Below are 23749 nucleotides of genomic sequence, written 5' to 3'. Positions count from 1 at the left end.
AGAGAGAGAGAGAGAGAGAGAGAGAGAGAGAGAGAGAGAAGAAAATGGTTTGGAAGAGGAATGTCACTATTAGTGGCTTGCAAACTCATACTGCTTTTTCCTCCAGTAACAATATTTAGCAGATTTTCGATACTGTTTAAAAGACCTGCAAATCCTGTCTTCTCAGAGGTAACAATGGTACAAAAGATGTGTGTGAGAAGCGAAAACTTCCCTCCAACTGCTCTTGGTTTTCTCATAAACGATTATCTGCTTCCAATTTATTTATACAGTACTTATTTTATTTATCTCTAGAGAAGTTCTACACCTCAGCCATCTGGTGCCTGCATGCTACTTTTTGCAGCTATGAACAATTAAAACCAACCTGAAAATACAAGGCAAGTCCGAAAGAACAAAGACAAGACAAAGCAACTCACAATATTATCAAACCAGAGATAGGTGCAGCAGATAGGCTGGGGCTTTCAGCGCTGAGTATTTATTTAAGGCTTTTATAGTAGGTTACTGTTTTAAATTCTCTCTCTCTGCATAACATTATATTTATTCTAGCTATCTATGCTACAAAGAAACCGGTGTCTCCATGCACAGTGCATGAACTCTGATGCTAGCGGTGTTGCAGAATACAAAAGAGAACAAGCGAGAGAGAAGACAAGGAGACCCAGAGCCAAAGTCTTTCACATATCCCCCACCTCTCAAAAGGCCTCTTTTTGCCCTTGATGTCATGTGCTAAGCACGAGGGTTGGTAGAAAGCTAATCCTTCTAATTAGGGTTTGCTGCCCCTACACAGAAACCCCTCAGCCGTGGCCTCTTGGCAAGCAACAAAGGACCAAACTGTCCTCGTTTCTACCGCATTCAATAAAATTAGGCTCCAGGATTAAGCAAACGCCCTAAAGTCTAACCCGGTAGGCTGTGACGGGTTGTGGGTTGGAGACCTCATTTGGTCACATAAAACCTGGCTTGCTTGTTCAGCCCAGAGGCTGCGAATAAACTGCCTGCCCTGAATCCCATGCTGACTTTGCAGGTTGAACAAAGCGAGTCGAGAAGTCCTGGAGTCTGATACTGATGGCCTTCCTGCTGCTTTGCTGCGTTCTCTTAGGATGCCTGAGCCCCTTTTGGCTTCCGGAGACCACGGCGCAATTCCCACGAGCGTGCATGACTGTGGAGATGCTGCAGTCCAAGCAATGCTGCCCTCCTTTGGGGCCTAATCCTAACAACGTGTGTGGCTCGCAGCAAGGCAGGGGCATCTGTAAGGAGGTGCAAGTGGACACCAGACCTTGGAGCGGGCCCTACACTCTCCGCAATGTGGACGACCGAGAACGATGGCCACTGAAATTCTTCAACAGAAGTTGTCAGTGTACAGGTGAGAAAATAATAATAATAATAATAATAATAATAATAATAATAATTATACCCTGCCCACTATGGGCGGCTCCCAACAGAATATTAAAAACATGACAAGACATCAAACATTAAAAGCTTCCCTAAATAGGGTTGTCTTCAGATGTCTTCTAAAAGTCAGATAGTTGTTTATTTCCTTGACATCTGATGGGAGGGCGTTCCACAGGGAGATGCCACTACCGAGAAGGCCCTCTGCCTGCTTCCCTGTAACCTCACTTCTCACAGTGAGGGAACTGCCAGAAGGCCCTGGGAGCTGGACCTCAGTGTATGAGGGCTGAATGATGGGTGTGGAGACGCTCCTTCAGGTATACTGGGAGGGAGGGAGGTTCCTTACTCTCTGGAGAAAGCCAGGAAGATTCAGAAATATACAGTGGTACGTCAGGTTACATACGCTTCAGGTTATATACGCTTCAGGTTACATACACTTCAGGTTACAGACTCCGCTAACCCAGAAATAGTGCTTCAGGTTAAGAACTTTGCTTCAGGATGAGAACAGAAATTGTGCTCTGGCGGCGCAGCGGCAGCAGGAGGCCCCATTAGCTAAAGTGTTGCTTCAGGTTAAGAACAGTTGCAGGTTAAGAACGGACCTCCGGAACGAATTAAGTACTTAACCCGAGGTACCACTGTACTAGAAAGTCCCCATGATTCTGCCAGGTTCCATCTATTTTGCATGTGCAAAATAGACACAAAGCTACGTTTTATATTTCTTATTTTCATCCCCAGTACTTGTGATACATATCGACAGCTTCCGATGTTACTTTTCCCTATTAACGTTCCAAAAATAGCTATGCAGAAGCAGGAAGAAAATGGCTACAGGTGCACAGCTTTGTAATGTGTTCAGACCCGAATCGGACGTACATCATGATGAAAGGCAGGAGAGGAGAGTTTTGCCACTTTTGCCACTTTTAGGCTTTTCCCCACATTAAAAAGAGCCCTTTTGATTCATGGAACTTACTAATTGCTTGACAAGAAAGACACTGAGAGCAAAGTACTGTTATATGGTCCTCATTTTCCTGAATGGTGAAAATTTACAAGGGAAGAGCTACAAATTTAACTTCCTTTGGGGGAGAGACCACTAGAGATTTATGGTGCCTTTGCAATATATGTTGAAATTGTAAGTATATGAGCAGAGTATATTGGAAGCAAACAGAAACTCCTACAGCAGAAAGCAAATCCCATACAGCGTTTCTGAAAGCTCAATTCAGCTTTTATACCTCCAGACAATTTTACAGCTCCCAAACTCTCTCTAATGCTCTCTAAATTCAGGCTGACATCTGGATCCAACTTTATTTACTCTGCCTCTCACCTAGAGAGTCGTCATCTTTTCCAAGCACTGGATATCACATTGCAGAAGCTGGGGGAGAGATTTCTATTCCAGCTATCTCCTATCATTTGGGAATGTTTTAGTAGTCAACAGACTGATAAATAGATGCTCACAGTCACCAAACAATAACAAAACAGTATTAAAATGAATACGACATTTTCTTCCCTTCCTGCTCTTGGGTTTTTGAAATGCGTTAATTTGGAGGAAGATCTGCAGCTAATTACCAGTTTAGTAGCAGCAATTAGACAAACAAGAGATCTTTTCGGAAATCTCCAAGATCTCCCAAAGTGTGTTCTCTGGTATATTTGTTTGTTTTTCTAATGCATTAGTTTAACCTTCTGGTGGCTGCTTTGCTGATAATATCGCTCTGGTTATGCTAAAGGCAGCACTGTTCCGTCTTTGCCAAATGTTTCAGCCACCAGAACACAAAGTGCAGTTATGAGACCTCATGTAAGAGCAGCGCATGAGGCAGCTTGAAGGAAAGTTTTGAGCTGACAGATAAGGTTTCATTTGAAAGCATTTGTGTGTTCTGCATCAGATGCATTAGGGTAGCCAATTTGCCTAGAGGCGAGAAAAGGAAAAAGAAAGAAAAGAGCCAGTAACAGTTGCTGCGGTTGTACCTATCAAGTCCCTCAATGTCAATTTGATTGCCAGGTTAAAACACAGAGATAATGTTCTGTTAATTTATTCGTTATATTTACATCCCATTTTTACTTCAAGGATCTTAAGGCAGGGGAAAGGATCCTCTCCACTTTTACTTGGACTAGATAGATCTTTGGTCTCAACTGGGAGCTCTCTTAAGGCACTCATATTTGTAGGCAATCTAGAAGAGGGTATTTTGTTCATGAGCTCCCAAAATCTGGAGCTGGCATTGTCTGCAGGTAAGCTTCAAACAGGAGCCAGGTGGCAACTAGATACTTCAGACCACAAAGGTTTCGGTTCTGAAAACAGGGCATTTGCACCTCGTCTTGCACCTCGTCAAACAACACATGTTCTCTCCATCTTCATTTTCTCCATTGTGGGGTGTGTGTGTTAATCTTGACTGTATCCTTCCCAGATGCAGTTAAAGAGTTAGTGATGACATTCGCTTGCCTGACCCATCTGAAACAATTGCAGCTTGTCATTGCAGTTATCAGAAGAGTTATTTAGAAGTGTGACTTAAATGTCCCTGCAGAGCTTAGGCACTTTAAAACTATCACCAGGCATGACGCTACTTCTGAATGAAATTGTTTTCAAGCCAGAGCAGGGGGAAAAATAATTCCTGCTTGTCGGAACTGGTTTGTCCCCATGCACTCATGCCCAAATTTAGATCGGGTCTGCACAACTTGTGCCCCAGCAGCCATGTGGTGGCCCACTAAAGGTAAAGGGTAAAGGGACCCCTGACCATTAGGTCCAGTCGCGGATGACTCTGGGGTTGCGGCGCTCATCTCGCTTTATTGGCCGAGGGAGCCGGCATACAGCTTCCGGATCATGTGGCCAGCATAACTAAGCTGCTTCTGGCGAACCAGAGCAGCACACGAAAACGCCATTTACCTTCCCGCCGGAGGGGTACCTATTTATCTACTTGCACTTTTAAGTGCTTTTGAACTGCTAGGTTGGCAGGAGCAGGGACTGAGCAATGGGAGCTCACCCATCATGGGGATTCGAACTGCCGACCTTGTGATCGGCAAGTCCTAGGCTCTGTGGTTTAACCCACAGTGCCACCCGCGTCCCGTGGTGACCCACTAGGACCTTGTTAAATCTTTGCTTACTTGCTTCTGGTCTGAGGCTGGGAGATTATGAAGCAAGTTGCCAATACACGACTGATGGTCTCTCTTGAGTTAGGTGGGTCAATCAACACAGTTTGCCAACCTAGCTGGATTTCCTGAGAGACCAAAGTTGTGCATGCTATATATGCAAACCCTCCAAGTGTCCCTATTTTCCAGGGACAGTTCCGGATTTACAGAATCCATCCCGGTTTCTGATTTGATCCCAGAATGTCCCGCTTTTCCTTAGGACATCCCTAGTTTCATCAGAGAAATGTTGGAGAGTATGGAATAGGATGTCCTTCCCACTGCAGCGGTACCTATTTATCTACTTGCACAGGTGTGCTTTCGAACTGCTAGGTTGGCAGGAGCTGGGACAGAGCATTGGGAGCTCACCCCATCACATGGATTCGAACTGCCGACCTTCTGATTGGCAAGCCCAAGAGGCTCAGTGCTTGCAGTTAATGACAGTGGCAAACTCTCAAATTTCAGTGGTGCCTTGCCCAATGCTAAAATTGAGCACCCCCACCTCTCACACTCTGTTTTGCAGCATCATTTTGGCGCCCCCTGCAATGCAACCACCGTGTTTGCACTTCTATAAAACTGCCTCTGTTAATGACCTACCAACGGGGCAGTGGATCAGTAGCCTTACTGAGCTAGTGTTATTAGAGCCATACTTTGTTCTGTGGACACTGCTCCTCCTTGTAGCTAGGGTATTATAAATCAGAAATAATTGAATATGAAAGTCTGACCTATTCCAGTTTTCTGCCGCTAATACTGCTTGTAAGGGATTATTGTTTGAATGCGTCAACTGATTTAGGGCAGAGGTCATGAATGTAATTGCAAGCAATTACCAGCCATTATGGCTCTTAGACGGCTTCTTCCATACTTCATCTTTTATGAATGTGATAGATTTTCCTCGTATGTTGAGACAAGTCAGCAATCCTGTCCACAAATTCCCCTTTTCTCTGCATCCCATGTGTTCCCTGTACCATTTTGGGAAGTGGTGTTCATAGGGCATTAGTCCCAATCAGTATCTATACTGTCATTTCTTATCAAGTACTGCATTTTGGGGTCTTTCCCCCCAAACCAGCTTTGATCTGAATTGAGGCCAAGAATGACCCTGGCCATGTCTACACAGCCTGTACTCTTGTTTCTGGGGTTTTTATTTCTGCTGAAGCTAAATCCCAGCGGGCAGTGATCTCTCCAGATCTCAGAACCAGGGAAGGGGAATAGTACTGCTTAAAAATAAATATATATTTAAAATCTGTTCTCATAGCTGGTTCCATGTTACCTACTGCATGGTGAGCTTGTTCATCAGGTTTAGGCTGCTTTTTTCCAAATGTCACACCAACTCTGCAGACTTCAGGGAGGATGGCTGGCAAATCTGGCCAAGGTAGCAGTCATGGTCTCATTTGTTGACAATGCCTTGGTGGATTTATGGAAACAGCCCTCCTGAGATGTTGGAGAGCATGGAGCAGTCATTTTGGCGACATACACAGCATCCATTTAAAGAATCACAAAGAATCATGGAAAATGGAGTTTACCCCTCTCTGAGTTACAATTCCCAGCCTCCTTAACAAATGATAGTTCTCAGGATTCTTGATGTGCATGTGTGTGCATGTGTGCGCTTTTGTCAGGATTCAGGGAATTGGCTTCCCCTCCCATGGCAGTAGATAAGCAGAACAAAGGAAAAGGAGTCTTCTTACCAGTTAGAAACTTTAATAATCACAGCAAGAGAACAAAGAACACCTCTCCTAGAAATGGCGGTGCTCCCAGTTAAGGAATTCACCCCTTTCCGTCCCTATTAATCTACGTCACTCCTACGTCTTGTAATCTGAGCTTGTACCCTCTGTGCTTTCTGTTCTGCCACTTTCTGAGCTCTCCGTGACTTTGGAGAAGAGGGTGTGTGTGTGGATTGTGTCCAGAGACTGTGAATCTGTTAACCCTCTCTCTCCCAGTGTTTCTTCTCCTAGCTGTTCCCCATCCAGTATTTCCCAGCTTCTGCCTTCTGAGCTATGTCCCTCTGCAAACCACTGTTCCAAATCTATATGGTCCTCCTGCTCCTGGGAAGATTCAGGATCTGGAGCAGGAGCAGGCAGAGGGGGAGGCTCCCAGCATTCCTTCTCAGTGCAGACCTCCTTAGCACGGTCCCTGATAGCTTTGAATGTTTAGCATTTATTCAGCCTTTAACTCCTCGTCATCACAGAGAGGTTTGGGCAACATCTTCTGCTTCGGTATGCTGACTTTTGACTGATGCTGTCTTTTAATACAGGGAACTTTGCCGGCTACAATTGTGGGGACTGCAAATTTGGTTGGTCAGGGCTCAACTGTGACGAGAAGAAGCCTCTGGTTGTCCGGAAGAATATCCACGCTTTGACGGAGGAAGAGCGAGAGCAATTCTTGGATGCCCTCAACCGTGCAAAGACCACCGTTCACCCCGACTATGTGATCGCTACACAGCATTGGCTGAGTCTGCTTGGTCCCAGTGGAAATGACCCGCAAGTTGCAAATTGCAGCATTTACAATTACTATGTGTGGCTTCATTATTACTCAGTCAGAGACACCCTTTTAGGTTGGTGATTTCCATTAGCAAGGGATAAGATAGGAAAAGGTGAAACACACACTAAAAGGAATGTCAACAGAGGATTCCTGTAATTTTTGGAATAGTCTAGTTAGTAGAAAGGCAATATGGTTTGTACAGTACTGAGGTTTGAATTTGTATTACATTTATTTTACACTGTTAGGGTTTTTTTGTGGGGGGCGCACGCGCATGTTTCTTTAAAAACACACAAGAAAGCCATTCAATAAACCCCAATAAATCAGAAATAGATGTGGAAATGTTCTAGTATTACATTCCTTTGTCTGAAACATAAAGTTTAGAGCCACATACGATCACTGTTCTGATAGCCAAAAATGGAAATAGTTTTCCATTCTGACATTCCAAGCAAAGCATACAGGGTTTTCACCATAGGATAAGAAGAAAGAATGGTGCTGGCAGATAACATTTCAACTGAGCCTATGTGGCCTAATCTGAATCCTGGGCATATGGCAGTCAGCTAAATGGGTAGATATCTAGAATTTTAGACAAGAATGTGCCATAATTTATAAGCCAGGACAGCAAAAGGCACAGCTTTCCCTCGTCTGTCAAGGCATTGTAGCAATGTTTTTTAAAATGGATTTCTAGCCAATGTGATAGAGAAAACGTCCCCTTTCTAAGTTTAATTCCATTTTAACCACAGGACCAGGCCGCCCCTTCACAGCAATAGACTTCTCTCACCAAGGACCTGCCTTTGTAACTTGGCACAGGTATCACTTGCTGCTGCTGGAAAGAGATCTGCAGGTTAGTGGAAACACCGACTGGTGTATGTTTGAAAGATGCAAAGAGGGCAGCTTCTAAGCCCGCCCTCCCTCTCACCCGCCCCCTACCATTCCCGAGAGGGAGGAATTCTCAGCATAATGAGCCTCCTTAAGGTTTAGCATTCTAGCACAAATTGGGAAATATGTAAAGATGGCCCTGAGGAAAGAGAATGACGTGACAAAGGATTTGAAGCTTCTCTATCTGCTGCATTGGTAAAGGTAAAGGTAAAGGTAAAGGTAAAGGTAAAGGTAAAGGTAAAGGTAAAGGTAAAGGTAAAGGACCCCTGGATGGTTAGGTCCAGTCAAAAGTGACTATGGGGATGCGGTGCTCATCTCACTTTCAGGCGGAGGGAACCAGCATTTGTCCACAGACAGATTTCCGGGTCATCTGGCCAGGATGACTAAACCACTTAGGCCCAAAAGGACACTGTGACGGAATCCAGAGCACATAGAAACATTGTTTACTTTCCCGCTGCAGTGGCACCTATTTATCTACTTGCACTGGTATGCTTTTGAACTGCTAGGTTGGCAGGAGCTGGGACAGAGCAACGGGAGCTCACCCAGGTGGGGATTCAAACTGTCAACCTTCTGATCGGCAAGCCCAAGAGGCTCAGTGGTTTAGGCCACAGCTGCATTGGCTGCATTGGCTGGTAGAGGGATCAGTTGAGGTGGGGATAAACTACACAGATAATAATCCAAGGCCATCCCACTCTAATTAGGCATGTAAGAATGATTGTTTTGCATGCCTAGGCGGTGACCCCCCGACCCCTGAGAGACCACTGCATGCTTTGCTGTCAGCTCCACCCCCTAATAAACAGCATGAGTAGACCCCTCGGCTGGCCCTGCCTCCACCAGTGCCAATGATTGGATTATTTGAACCAAGGTTTGGCAGGAACACCCAACGGCTGTGGCATCAGGGAGGTGGGTCAGCATGGCGAGCTGGTAAGTCCCATGAGTCTCGGGGGTGCTGCACGTGGCCCCACAAAGGGTGCCCACCATCCGAGGACTGAGCGTTTCTTCTCTCCCCCCCCTGTATTTTTGCATGCAACACTGTTTCTATTCCACTGCTGATCATCTTCTGCTAAAACTATGTTTGTCTCGCTGTCTGTTGTCGCTATCATTACATTGTTCCTCTCTTTTCATTTCGATGCAAAGGCAATCCACTGGGTAGCTCAGTTGGTTAGAGCATGGTGCTGATAACAGCAAGGTCACAGGTTCAATTCCAATATGGGATAGCTGTATATTCCTGTGAAATATACTCAGAGTCAAGAGTGGATTTCATGCTCTTTATTCAGCTCATAGTGGTGAGGAGGAATGAAAGTTCCCCCAGAATGTCTGCTTTATATACATTATTTACACAATGGGCCCCATGTGATTGGCTAATTCACCTGAAGGCCAATCAGGTTGCGGATTCACTTCCACCTGGAGCTGGATTGGGTGGCTCCTGTGGACCAATCAGACTTCTGCATTCTGGACCCTATTGTTCTAGGACCAATCAGACTTCTGCATTCTGAATTCTATTGTTCTAGGACCAATCAGACTGCTGCCTTTTGGATCCTATTCAACTCAGTACATAACATCCTGCATTGCAGAGGCTTGGACTTGATGAGCCTCAGCGTCCCTTCTGATAGAATCATAGATTTGTTTTGTATGCAACACAAGGCACATGTGTGTGTGTGTGTAGAAACTTTGTGCTCTGATTTCAGGCAAATATAGCACACCTACCTGAAGAGATATCCATGTTTTCGTAGGGATTGGGATGCGCTGGATTTGAAAAAGGAAAGAGACGGTTTGAGCAAAAGGTTATATGGTTGCAAAGAGGTTATATGGGGTTTGTTGAGATGCGGAAATAATTTTAACAAATGTTTTATGCAAAGAACTAATCCAAAGTGGTTTCATCTCCACCCCCTCCATCTCCCCACTCTCATGTTTAGCGGATGATTGGGAACGATTCCTTTGCATTGCCTTATTGGAATTTTGCTACAGGCAGAAATGAATGTGATGTGTGTACTGATCAGCTTTTGGGAGCACCGAGTCCAGACGACCCAAACCTAATAAGTCGGAATTCAAGGTTTTCACAGTGGCAGATAGTATGCAACAGGTAACACAATTTTGTTTAGAACTGAGGTATTGGGGATACCTATGCATCCAGGTTTTTGACTCCTTCTTTGATTATTTTTTTTTGAGCTGTTAATAAATTCAAGAATTACCTGCCTTTTCATTGATGAATAAATTCATTCATTGCATTTAAAGAAATGCTGCATCAAAACCTCAATAAAGGTGACATTTTAAAAACTCTGGAGGAAGTGTAAGATAATTTTCGGTTTAATAAGTAATAGCTGCCACCAAGACTTGATTCAGATGTAATGCTAAACTTTGGTTTGGTGTTACATGCAGAGACTTGGGCTCATATTCTCCCTCTTCCTTCTGCAGCACAGCTGCAGTTAACTCTGGTTTGCTCTTATGCCTGAAGCCACAACCATGGTAAATATTCACTATGGTTTAGCGAAACAAATCAGGACCACAAGCCACAGTTTGAAGTTGACTTGTTTTCCTAAAGTGTAGATAAGACTACCCACAGTTTGTTTGGGTTCAGACATAACAACAAACCTTAGTTAGTCAAAAATGGAAGCAAAAGCTGATTTCCTCTCAGCAAACTTGGAGAGGAAGGGGGGGGGGAGCAGCATATGCATAGATGCCTGAATACAGCCAACTATTTGAAGAAAAGTCTATTTTTAATTTGTTGAGCATGATTTATTTCACCTTCTTTGCACATGGCTCCAAGAGGGATTCCTCAGTTGGGAACTTTAACTCCCCCAGCTCTGAATCTGCCTGACCATTATCTCAACTGTGTGTGTGTTGGGGGGGGGGTATGTTTGTACTTCCAACACAAAGATCCAACACTTTGTACCTCCTATGCAGGGCCGTCTTAAGCATTAGGCCTAGGACCCATGTACCTATGGGACCGCCTCTCCTGGTATGCCCCGCAGAGGACCTTAAGGTCCACAAATGACAACATTTTGGAGGTCCCAAGTCACAAGGTGCTTAGATTGGTTTCAACTAGGGCCAGGGCCTTTTCAGTACTGGCCCTGACTTGGTGGAACGCGCTGTCACAAGAGACTAGGGCCCTGCGGGACTTGACATCTTTCTGCAGGGCCTGCAAGAGAAAGCTGTTCCATCTGGCCTTTGGTTTGGACTCAGTTTGACCCTTATGTTTCGCTCCCCTTATGATTTTGAGCTATGGGCTACTTTTAAAATGAGGCTGCATTTTAAATTGCATTTTAACCTGTATTTTAAATTGCCCCCCCCCTTATGTTTTTACTGTAATTTTACTGGTGTTAGCCTCCCTGAGCCCGGCTGTGGCCGGGAAGGGTGGGGTATAAATATTATTATTATTATTATTATTATTATTATTATTATTATTATTATTATTATTATTTTCTGGTGCCGTGATGCAAAGCTCCCTCTGGTGCCCCTCCTCCCGTTTCCCAGAGTTTTCAAGGGAGGACTGCACTGCCGGCAGGGCTGGAGGAGGCGGTCAGCGGCTGGAGGGTGGCTCCTCCGGTGGGGAAGAGGCGGAGGCTGGACGCAACACCTCCCGGCTCAGCTGGACGCTTCGTGCCGTGGTGGCCATGGCAGACGGAGGCTCCGGGCACGGCGCTGCTTTGGCGCGGCATGGGGGAGGTGGGCGAGGGTGGCGAGCTGATTCCTGGAGGAGCTGCGTCCATCTTCCGCCTCTTCCCTGGCGCCCTCCAGAACTTGGTGCCCTGGCCACTTGCCACTTGGTGCCACTAGCCTCTATGGGTAAGACGTCCCTGCTCCTATGCTCCCTGGTGCTCAAACACTTCATGTATGGGTGATCAACATTTCCCCCAACTGGAAGATTAACTAAGCACTGGCTAATTAACCTTCCTGTTAAACCAATTAAAGCTTTGGGCCTGTTTTCCTCCCTGCATAAAATCAATAACAAGAAAGCTCAGCCCAAAATCAGGTCTGACTGCTTCATGTCTCTCTATTTGTAAACCCAAGTTTGGATGACTATAACCGCCTGGTTACACTTTGTAACGGGACCAACGAAGGACTTCTGCAGAGGAACCCATTCAGCAAAGCAGGGGACCGGCTACCAACCATGGAAGATGTCCAGAATTGCCTCTCTCTGCAAGACTTCGACAAGCCGCCTTTCTTTCGGAATTCTAGTTTTAGCTTCAGGTTAGTTCTTTGGTTTACATCGTTTGCTTTGCTGAACAACGGAGCTTGTGAGATGGTAATGCTCTGCATTGCTTGACACAGGAATTCTTTGGAAGGCTTCGATGAACCCAATGGAACCCTGGGCCCATCAGCCGTGAGCCTCCATAACTTGGTCCACTCGGTCTTGAATGGAACGAGTGCTTTCCCTCATTCTGCAGTGAACGATCCTGTCTTTGTGGTATGTCCTTATCTCATTTTAGGTCCCTTGAAGTCCTTGTAACCAAATATGCCTATTGGGACATGGGTGCCACTGTGGTCTAAACCACTGAGCCTCTTGGGCTTGCTGATCGGAAGGTTGCCAGTTCAAATCCCCACGATGGGATGAGCTCCTGTTTATCTGTCCCAGCTCCTGCCAACCTAGCAGTTCGAAAGCACGCCAGTGCAAGTAGATAAATAGGTACCACTGCGGTGGGAAGGTAAACAGTGTTTCCATGCACTCTGGTTTCCGTCACAGTGTTCCATAGCACCAGAAGGGTTTAGTCATGCTGGCCACATGACCCGGAAAGCCGTCTGTGGACAAACTCAGGTTCCGTTGGCCTGAAGCGAGTGCCACAACCCCATAGTTGCCTTTGACTGGACCTAACTGTTCAGGGGTCCTTTACCTTTACCTATTGGGGAACATTTCCCAGGAGGACCACTTCTACGAATGAGAACAGAAATCACGTCTTCTCTTGATTGTTATCTGTACCTGTTGATGCTAGCCACCCAATATTGACGTTTTCAATTTTCGCTAGAGCCAGACATGTGCCATTTTTGGAGCTGCAATCTTCAGCAAGACACGTGCCCAGCCACGATCGCACACGTTTTTAGGTCCTGTGCTCTCACATGATAGCATGGCCCCCCAAAACAGGATGTCCTGGACCTGTGATGGGTGGGTTACACAGATCCCCTGGAGTGAACCACCAGTTAAGAACCACTGGGTTAAAGTGTTGCTACTTCAGATTTAACCAACATATGTCAAAAGTACTCAGGTTGGTGAATTGGTGATCTGACGTCGTGTAAACAGACTTTAGTCCTCTTTCGAAATCCTGCCTGCATTTCAAAATACAGTGGTGCCCCGCAAGACGAATGCCTCGCAAGACGGAAAACCCGCTAGACGAAAGGGTTTTCCGCTTTGGAGGCGCTTCGCAAAATGAATTTCCCTATGGGCTTGCTTCACAAGACGAAATGTCTTGCGAATTTTTTTGACTTTTCCCCCCTTTTTCTAAGCCGCTAAGCCGCTTATCAGCTGATCCGCTAAGCCGATAAGCCGCTAAAAGCCGCTAAAAGCCGCTAAGCCGCTAAGCCGTCAATGGGCTTGCTTCGCAAGACGAAAAAACCGCTAGACGAAGAGAATCGCGGAAGGGATTCTTTTCGTCTTGCGAGGCACCACTGTAATGGAATGAACTGTGGAGGTAAAAACAACTCTCTGATCAGATCATTTAGACACAGAAGGGAGGAGGCTGTGGAACGCCCTCCCATCAGATGTCAAGGAAATAAACAACTGTCTGACTTTTAGAAGACATCTGAAGGCAGCCCTGTTTAGGGAAGTTCTTCATGTTTGATGTTTTATCGTGTTTTTAATATTTTGTTGGGGAATATTCCTCAGCCTAGAGTGGCTGGGGAAACCCAGCCAGATGGGTGGGGTATAAATAAAATTATTATTATTAGTATTAAGACAAATCAAAACCTGATTCATTACTAGTTTTGTTTTGATAAAGTGTTTACAACCCTTTTGTGAGTGTCCTATTCCTGCACCTTATGGAACCCCTATGTGGGCAGTCAGGGGGGGAAAAAAGCCCCCCTGGGAAAAAGGAATATTTCATATGCATGAAAGTGCCTCTGTTAATTCATAAGATCTTCCATCGGTGTTCTGGGGGCATAATGGAGTATGTGAGCCCCATCTGGTGGCTAAATTAAAGCTTGAACCCTGCAGCTTTAGTAATGCAAATAGAAGAACTACGGTACGTGGAAGAAACTTGTAGGAGATGTAAGAACTCTGATTGACTGCAGTACAATTCTGTAACAATGCCTAAGGAAAGAAGCCACAGCTGTGTTCCTTCATGGCAGGTTCAAATCAAAATCAAATATCTTTAATACGGTCAATGACCAGAAAACAATTTATAAAAATATGACATTATAAGTAGTATTGAGCTACAAATAACAGTGGAAATATAGCCAATTCACAGAATTGGTGCTTATATTTATGACCAGGTTTCGACTTTTAAGGTTTTAAAAATTCAGTTCGAATGTCACTACTGTTTATTATCGTTCCTTCGATGTTTACAATTTGAACTCTGTTGCTGACATCTTTGCTCATCTTACTCTTGTTGCAATGTAACAGTACTTTGCCACAGGCCTGTTGATTTTGGTCTCTTTGTCAGCTAAGAGGTGTCTGATATAGGTGTTGTCTGTACTACGAGGTATTTTCCTCAGAATCGGCTCGATTAGCTCTTTTCTTGAGTCTCGATAAAATGGGCACTATAAGATGACATGCCCGATGGTTTCGATTTCGTTGCTGTTTCGTTGCTGTTACAGGGACATAATCTTTGTTCGATCGGTGTTTTGTTATATCTTCCCTCTAGGAGAGCTGAAGGGAGAGCATTAAAGTGGGCCCTGGAAAATGCCCATTGGTGTTTAGCGTTGTATAGTACTTTGAGATAGTTTGCTAGATGGGGCCTTTGGGAATTGAATAGGCGTTTATAAGTTATCGGAAGTTGATTAAAGTCATTTTGGGCTTCAATGTCCCTGAGTCTTTCTTTGATTATGTTCTTGGCCCTTCCCCTTTCTAAACTTAATAAATACTCTGGGGAGAGACCATATGTGGCCAATTTTCTGAGAGTGCCCTTCGACCAACTAGATTGGAATTTGTCAAGAAGCATCAGGGAAAGTAGTCCAACCGGCGAGTTGTTAAGTCTTAGCCAAGTGCATAAGGTTCTTATCCATACTTTGTGAAGTGTCCTGAACTCCACAGGGATCTAAATATAATAAATAAAACTGATAAAAATGGAGAGAAAATGAAAATCCGCATCCCAGGACCAGCCTATTAGAGAATCTAGACGTAGTAATATTGATATATTATTAAATCCAACCTTGCAATTCTTAAATATTGTTGTTGACTTCAATCTGTCTCAAGAGAATATGGAGTGCACACCCAAATCACTGTGCTAGCTGCACCGAAGTAACCTTCCACTGTGCGCAAGCTTGGGCAGTGTGTATGGAGGTCCTGGGTTGTCTAGACAAGATCTCCCTGATTCTTTCTTCTTCTTTCTTTCTTAGGCAATCACTCATATAGCAGAGTAAAATTGTCTCCCATAAACACGGTTTTAACAATGAGTCCGTAAGTGACTGTGGAGGCCAATTCTGGATCCACACGTCCTTCCACAGTGGGGACATTGATAATCCAGTCAGGGAAAAAGGGAGGCAGACTATGTTTAGGGCACCTTTTCTAGCTCCTCTCCCTTTTTGGGGTGAGAAGAGTGGATCCTAAAAAGGGCTGCTCAGTCATGGATACAGCTGCTGAACTGCTCAACTGCCTCGTTCCTTGAGTCAGAACGACTAAATCTGTATCCACCGTCCATGTGCCAGTTCATGACTAGGGGCTTCCAGATTTCACGATCCTGCCCCCGTTACCATGGGACTTTTGGGGTTTGGTTTTGGGATGGGTTTTTGGAAGACGCCTGTGCATGAATTTGTTTTATGTGTGTAGATCAGTGCACGCTGACCACCGCACAGTCTTCGCAGTAAGGCTCTGTTCCAATGGCATGATAGTCATGATGACCAGTAGATACTTATCTGCTGCAGCCTTCATCCACCTTCACAGCCGATGTAACATACTGCTTGTTATCACCTCCCTGATGTGATCCAAAGGAAAGCAGAGCAATATGTTTGACATTAGCTTGGCTGCAGGAGTTGCTGGAAAGAAGTATACAAGATGCCATCCAGCCATCTTAGGGACTCCACTCCAGATTTGTGTAGAGTTTATTCCTTAGGCTTTTCTTTTCCCAAAGGTAAAGGGACCCCTGACCATTAGGTCCAGTCGTGGCCGACTCTGGGGTTGCGGCGCTCATCTCGCTTTCTTGGCCGAGGGAGCTGGCGTACAGCTTCCAGGTCATGTGGCCAGCATGACTAAGCCGATTCTGGCGAACCAGAGCAGCACACGGAAACACTGTTTACCTTCCCACCGGAGTGGTACCTATTTATCTACTTGCACTTTGATGTGCTTTTGAACTGCTAGGTGGGCAGGAGCAGGGACCGAACAACGGGAGCTCACCCCATTGCAGGGATTTGAACCTTCTGGTCAGCAAGTCCTAGGCTCTGTGGTTTAACCCACAGCACCACCCATGTTCCTTTTCCAAAAGATATCCTGTGAGATAACAAGATGGGCTACTTTTTGGGGTTGAAGAGCCCCATCTGCCCCTTACTTCCTTCTACAACACTTGCAGAAACCATATTTTTGACCATTGGACCCACTCTTAGTCTCATCTGCTCAATCCACTGCAGCCTCACTTTGCATGCAGCAGAAGTCCTTAACTCACCGAGGGTTTGAGGCTCATTTGCTCCCCTTACCTACAGATCGTGGCTTCATTTATCTGAAATTTGGATTATTTTAAATATTGAGTCTTGGTGTCACTTCAAAGCATGCCAGGAAGTAACAGCCAGCACTGCTGATTGCATTATGATAGGACTAGGAAATGTGTGGGCCTTCAAGTGTTGATAGACTCCGACTGCCATCAAGAGCAGGCATCCTCCCACCCATCTGGTCTAGGGAACCACCCACTAACAGTGCGTCCGTCTTATCTGCATTGAGCTTCAGTTTGTTGGCTCTCATCCAGTCTATTACTGAAGCATGATATCAGTCCAGCACATCCGCTGCCTCACCTGCAGATGTGAAAGAGAAACAGAGTTGTGTATCATCAGCGTTTTGCTGTCAATGTACAGTGGTACCTTGGTTTACGAACTTAATCAGTTCCGGAAGTCCGTTCTCAAACTGAAACTGTTCTTAAACTGAGATGTGTTCCCTAATGAGGCCTCCTGCCGCTGGTGCCCTTCCACCATTCGGCTTCCGTTCTTAGACCAAGGTAAAGTTCGCAAGCCGGGACATTACTTCCGGTTTTGCGGAGTTCGTAAACCGAATAGTTTGTAAACAGGCCTGTTCTTAAACCGAGGTACCACTGTGCTCCAAAACTCCAGATGACCCCACTGGACCCCACATATAGATGATAAACAGCACAGGGAATAAAATGAACAAGGGCAAATTATTTGTTTTCATCATATTGGCCTGGGCATAGCCCTGTGAGTTTAAGATCATGTGTGAATTGACTTCCCAGGTCCTCCATTCCTTTACGGATGCTATTTTTGATGAATGGATGAAACGATTTCGCCCGTCTGGCAGTGCGTGGCCTGAAGAACTGGCCCCTATTGGCCACAACCGGAAGTTCAACATGGTGCCTTTCTTCCCTCCAGTGGCCAACGAAGAACTGTTTCTACCTGCAGAACAACTTGGCTACAGCTATGCCATTGACTTGCCTGGTAACTAGATAGTTTTGTGAGTTATATAGTGCAAGTTTAGCTTGCAAGAGCTCAGCACCGCAGCATGTACCAGTTGTCGCAGTGTGGTACCACTCTGGGCTAAGGGCACAGTGTGGTAGCCTTTGCCAAACTGGTGCCCCTAGTTGTTTTGGTTTACAATACCCACCGGTTTAATAGCATGGCTATTAAAAAAATGGAAGCATTGTCAATTATGGCAGTTGTCCAGGGATTTAGTGTAATGATTAGTGTGTGGATTTGGCCCCCAGAAAAGAATGTAGCCCTCTGGTTAATTTAGGCTCCCCATCCTGGCTTTACCACAATGTTGTAACCGGCTTTGTTCTTTGTTCTTTTTACAAAATTTATTTATTTGGTGTTTCAAATTAAAAATTTACAGAGTTATATCAGGCATAAATCATAAAAGCAAGATTCCAAGGAATCTCCTGGACTTCCATCCTCCCCTATTTTGGTCCTATTATTAATACTTTCTTCCCTCATCTTTTATGATAATCCAAATCCTTTACCTCTTCCATTATGTCTGGAATTTATCCTTAAACGACAAGTGATATTCCAACCCTACTAACGATTTTAACTGTTTACAATGGTCTTTAAGGTAGCTTATAAATTTCCCGCATTCCTTATTAAAATTTTGGTCTTCCTGATTTCTGACTCTTCCGGTCATTTTAGCCATTTCAGCATAATCCATTAACTTCATCTGCCATTCTTCTCTGGTAGGAACTTTATCTTCTTTCCATCTCTGGGCCAGTAACATCCGTGCAGCCGTGGTTGCATACATAAATAGTATTTTCTGCTCCTTTAGGATTTCCACACCTAGAATTCCTAAAAGGAAGACTTCAGGCTTTTAAACAAAGGTTATTTTAAACATTTTTTTCCCAACTCATTATATATCATTTACCAAAATCCTTTTATTACCTTGCAATTCCACCACATATGATAAAAGGTGCCTTCTTTCCCCTTACATTTCCAGCATACATCTGAGCACATTTTATACATTTTTGCTAATTTACTAGGAGTTCGATACCATCGGTACATCATTTTCATATAATTTTCTTTCAGTGTATAACATGCAGTGAACTTTAAGTCCCCAAAATCACAAAGCTATTTATCTGTTTGACATCTGTTGGGAGAGGGCTTTCCACAGGGCAGACGCATCTACCCAAAACGCCCTCTGTCTGATTCCCTGTAACCTCACATTTCACAATGAGGGAACCACAAGAAGACCCTAGACCAACAGCTTCAGACACTCAGTGTCACTCTCAGCCCCACTCAACCCTTGGCAGCAGACATGCCAACTTTGAGGGCTGACATATCTCCGGCCCTTTCAGTCTTTGTTGTGGCCTAGGACCCTTGTACCTACGGGACCATCTCTCCTGGTACGCCCCGCAGAGGACCTTAAGGCCCACAAATAACAACACTTTGGAGGTCCTGAGCCACATGGTGGTTAGATTGGTCTCAGCTAGGGCCAGGGCCTTTTCAGTACTGGCCCTGACTTGGTGGAACGCTCTGTCACAAGAGACTAGGGCCCTGGGGGACTTGACATCTTTCTGCAGGGACTGGAAGACGGAGCTGTTCCACCTGGCCTTTGGTTTGGACTCAGTCTGACCCTTATGTTTCCCTCCCCTTATGCTTTTGATCTATGGGCTACTATTAAAATAAGGCTGCATTTTAAATTGTATTTTAACCCGTATTTTAATAAACTGTTTTGTTTTTTTTAGTTTCTCTCTCCCCCCCGCCCCCATTATGTTTTATTGTAATTTTATTGGTGTTAGCTGCCCTGAGCCCAGCTCTGGCTGGAGAGGGTGGGGTATAAATTATTCTTATTCTTATTCTTATTCTTATTATTAAAGGGGCTGTGACCCCTTGGTATTGAGGGGACCCAGCGCATGTCCCACAGGTGTGACATATAACATGCCGTGAACTTTAAATCCCAATTCCATAACTTCTCCCAAGCTGTGAGCTGTATGTTATACCCAAAGTCTCCCGCCCAGTGTATCATTACAGATTTGACCTGTTTGTCTTTTGTAGACCATAATTGGTGTTATGTACTGAAGTTCTCACCCTGGGCCAGCAGGGGGATACTGTAGATAGTTTTCACTCAGGTCCACATATGCAAATAAGGGACTGAAAGTGACGTTCAGTGATTGGATAATTACAGATAATGGTTACTGTTGCGTTCTAGTGGAGCTCTATATAAGCAGGCTGGCTGAACCCTTCAGTTCAGTTCTGTTCTGGCCTGTGAATAAACAAGAGCTGTTTGAAGAATCGCTGTGTCGTCTGATATGTACACCCACAACTTAACAATTGGCTTTGCTCTTCTGCCTTCACAGAATCGGCTGAAGAAGCCCGCGCTTGGGCTCTCATGGTTGGATCTACCATTGGAGGAGCCCTGATTGCTTTACTTGTTCTGGTCCTTTTGCTTGTCCTCTTCCAGCACCGGAGACACCGGAAAGGGTTTGAGCCACTAATGAACGCAAGGTTTAATGTGAAGAAATACAGTGATGAAGCCTAAGGGCTGGGTGGGTGGGAACTGTTTTGCAATCGACTGCCCTTGGGAAGTCAGTTGGTCAACACATACCATGTTTTGCTTTAGCACCTTGACAGAGAACAACGCCCGGACAACTTATACTTTCACAACCAGCTCAACTAAGCCTCCATTCCTTTCTGATTTGAGGTTGTCATCTCCACGTCAACACCCTTCGAAAGGACAGGTGCAGATCTTGATTCCTGTTCCACGGACTGCAACTCATCGGCTCTCACAGGATTTAAAGTGGGGTGCTCACATGTGCAGGAAGAAATCCTCCCCAGGTCGCCGAATCTCTGTGAAATTGATTTGTCCACTCTTAGCCCAGAGTTACCTTGAGAGATTTCTCTTAGGTGTTATAGGTGGCTAGGCGCACAAATATAGAGAAGAAGAACTGATGTGTTGCGAACATTCCAAATACAGTGGTACCTTGGTTCTCAAACGCCTTGGTACTCAAACAACTTGGAACCCAAACACTGCAAACCCAGAAGTAAATGTTCTGGTTTACAAACTTTTTTCGGAAGCCGAATATGCTCCGTTTTGAGTGTTACGCTTCCTTTTTGAGTGCCACACTTCCATTTTGAGTGTTACACTGAGGTCTGTCTGTTTTTGCTATTAATTTTGCGTTTTTCTTTTTGCGGCTTTATTGTTTTGTTTTTGTGACTGTGTGGGACCCAGTTCAGCTACTGATTGATTGATTGTCTGCAAACAATTGCAGTACATTGACTGCAAACAATGCAGTACATTGTTTATTGCTTTCATTTTATGGATCAATGGTCTTGTTAGATAGTAAAATTCATGTTAAATTGCTGTTTTAGGGGTTGTTTTTAAAAATCTGGAATGGATTAATCCATTTGGCCTTACATTCTATGGGAAAGCATGCCTTGGTTTTGGAACACTTTGGTTTTGGAACAGACTTCCGGAATGGATCAAGTTTGAGAACCAAGGTACCACTGTATGCCTTGTTATAGACAGGCAATGCTGATATCCACATATCCATCATATGGGTAACACCACTTTGATCTCCTAACTACTTAACTGTGAATGCTCTTCTAACATTTATTTAGCACAGCGTGCTAAGTGCTGTACAGAGCATGCCCTCGGTGCTTAAAGAACACTTGCCAGGGGAAAACTGTTGTCGTTTGCTACCTTCCTATATTTTTAGTCGGCTCTGAGTGCTTATTACACTGTGCTTCGCATGTTTCACTGAAGTGTTCTGTATACATTAAATTCCTCATCTCTTTGTGTGCAGTAACATACTTTGATTCTTACTTGTATGTCTGCTCACTGGTGAAAAGGTATTTACCAGTATCTAATAGTGCCAACTGCCTGTTGGAGAGCATGAGAGAAAGTGGATTCAGTGGGCCTCTCCCTCTATCCTGCTTCCAAAAGTGATTATTATTTGTTTTTATCTCAGTTTTCCTCTAAGGACCTCAAGAATAATGCATGGCATTCCCTCTCCACCCATTTGATCTGCACAAGAACCCTTGGAGGTAGGTGAGGCTGAGAACCGATGACTGGCCCAAGGTCCCCCAGTGAGCTAAATGGCTGAATGGCTGAATAGAGATTTGAACCCAAGTCTCCCTTGTGCTAGTCAGATACTCTAAATACTGCACCACAAATGGTGGGTGCCCTTTTTGGAAACAAATGTATAGGCCTGATTCAGGGCAGTTCCAGGGAATGCTGGACCGAGAAGAACCTAGTTTCAAAGTGCAGCTAGTGATTGCTGGATTTTACTTAGTTTGTTTTGTTTAACTGCATACATGAATTCATTTTTTTAAAAAATGTGCTGAGATTTCTGTATTACATCCTTGGCTAAAGCACACATTACAGTAGCACTTTGGATCCCAATGAAATGTGGCTGTTCGTGCTACAAATTATGGAGCTGTGAGTCTTACTTTCCCTCCTGTGTTTTGCTTGCTTCATTAAATAAAACGTAACCTTCAAATAATGCAAGAAGGAGGAGAAAACTTTGTTTTAGAAGGGATGGAAACCTGTTCTGCATGAAACTGTGGGTTGCCCTCTTGTGGCTTGCTTGAGAACTACAGGGAAACCCTCTTCTGCTTGATCAGAATCAAGACCGAGGACCAAAGCTTTGGGGGAAAAGCATGGTTAGACTGACCACTTTTGTGTTGAAGAAAAAGCAGCTGTAGCATCCTGACTTGAAACATGGTCTCAAGCCAGATCAAGGACTCCATGTTGGAGGGCTTCTTCCAACAGAGGTGCCCTCTAAGCTCTCTCCCAGCTCCTGCCATCCTAGCAGTTCGAAAGCACACCAGTGCAAGTAGATAAATAGGTACAGCTGCAGTGGGAAGGGAAAAGGCGTTTCCATGCACTCTGGTTTCCATCATGGTGTTCCGTTGTGCCAGAAGCGGTTTAGTCAGGCTGGCCACATGACCCAGAAAGCTGTCTGTGGGCAAATGCCGGCTCCCTCGGCCTGAAAGCGAGATGCGTGCCGCAACCTCATAGTCACCTTTGATGGGACTTAACTGTCCAGCGGTCCTTTACCTTTTTTACTCTAAGCTACAAAGGGGTGGTATTGAAAACAACCCTGCCACAAAAGCCAGTCGCACGATAAACCTCTGCATCATGGCATCATCCCAGCCTCCCTTGCATTTAGGCTGTCAGGTCACCATGCACATGGAAAAGGGAACCATTTTGCTTCCATGTACAGAACAGCCAATATTCATCCACAGTATTCCCTGGCTGAAGCAGAGTGCCATTATGTCAGTAAGGACCCCAGAATGCCGCTCAGAAAGCGTGAGTGTGGCCTTGTCATAATATATGGCTGCAACTCTTTGGTGAGAGGGTAGTCTATATATGGTGTAAGCTCTTTAGAACCCTTTTTGTGTGTGAATGTGGCAGCACACTCTGTACCCTTCAATAGTTCGGATTTAATTTAATACATTCAGTGATTTGCTACACTTGGTTTAACCTCCCTGTACTCCCCACCAAGAGATGCTGCTGCTGTAGGCTGATTAACAAATTAGATTATGAATTCTAAGAGAGCTTGTTAATTTAATTGAAACCTAATTGTGACTTCATTAGCATCTTCTATTCCCCCCCCCCCCAATACTTAAGGTTATCTGAGGTATTGTGCCTCTCTAAAAACATGTTGTTGAAAGGAAGCCCCATTGATCCCTACATGACTTGCCACTGTCTTAAGTGCTTAGTTGCCCTTCTGGCCTGATATGGAAGGATACAGGATGCAGACAGGCATCGTTTAGGGAAGACGTCATGTGAAAAGCCCTGCTGGTTCGGATCAATGGCCTATCTAGTCCAGCATCATCTTTTCACAGTGGCCAGTCAGATGCTTGTGGGAAACCCCAAATGCAGATCCTGAGCACAACAGCACTCTCTTCATTTCTGATACCCACCTCGATGGAGGTGGCTGGAAGCCACCGATAGTTTTATCCTCCATGAACTATCCTCTAAAGCCCCTTTAAAGTCATCTTCACTGGTGGCCATCACAATGCCTTGTAGTAGAAAATTCCATAGCTGAACCATGTACTGATAAGACAAAGGCTTAAGACAAAGACCTCTTGCTTATTAGATAGATCCTTAAAAAAAAAACATGTCTTCCTGAACAGCTTCACACTCCCTGCTGGACATTTGTCAGGAAGGTCTTGA

The 23749-nt window shown here is 44.8% G+C and overlaps 1 protein-coding gene across 1 annotated transcript; it reads left to right on the top strand.

Moving 5' to 3' along the window:
* Positions 1 to 809: 809 nt before the first annotated feature.
* Positions 810 to 21370, top strand: DCT (dopachrome tautomerase). Its single transcript, XM_081858179.1, has 8 exons — positions 810 to 1354; positions 6737 to 7036; positions 7704 to 7804; positions 9756 to 9922; positions 11851 to 12030; positions 12112 to 12247; positions 17379 to 17580; positions 19926 to 21370. The coding sequence occupies exons 1-8, from the start codon at positions 1057 to 1059 to the stop codon at positions 20105 to 20107; spliced, it is 1566 nt and encodes a 521-aa protein (XP_081714305.1). The 5' UTR covers positions 810 to 1056; the 3' UTR covers positions 20108 to 21370.
* Positions 21371 to 23749: the final 2379 nt, after the last annotated feature.

This window comes from Podarcis erhardii (genome assembly GCF_964252035.2).
Source record: "Podarcis erhardii genome assembly, chromosome: 4".
In the NCBI taxonomy this organism is placed as follows: Eukaryota; Metazoa; Chordata; class Lepidosauria; order Squamata; family Lacertidae; genus Podarcis; species Podarcis erhardii.
This window is presented reverse-complemented; position numbering and strand designations above follow the sequence as displayed.

Bases quoted from the DNA above. Each gene is read 5' to 3' on its own strand.
- DCT (XM_081858179.1), top strand. From the start codon at position 1,057: ATGGCCTTCCTGCTGCTTTGCTGCGTTCTCTTAGGATGCCTGAGCCCC. The intron at 7,037-7,703 runs GTTGGTGATTTC...TTTTAACCACAG, and splicing joins AGTCAGAGACACCCTTTTAG to GACCAGGCCGCCCCTTCACA. The intron at 12,248-17,378 runs GTATGTCCTTAT...TTGACTTCCCAG, and splicing joins TGAACGATCCTGTCTTTGTG to GTCCTCCATTCCTTTACGGA.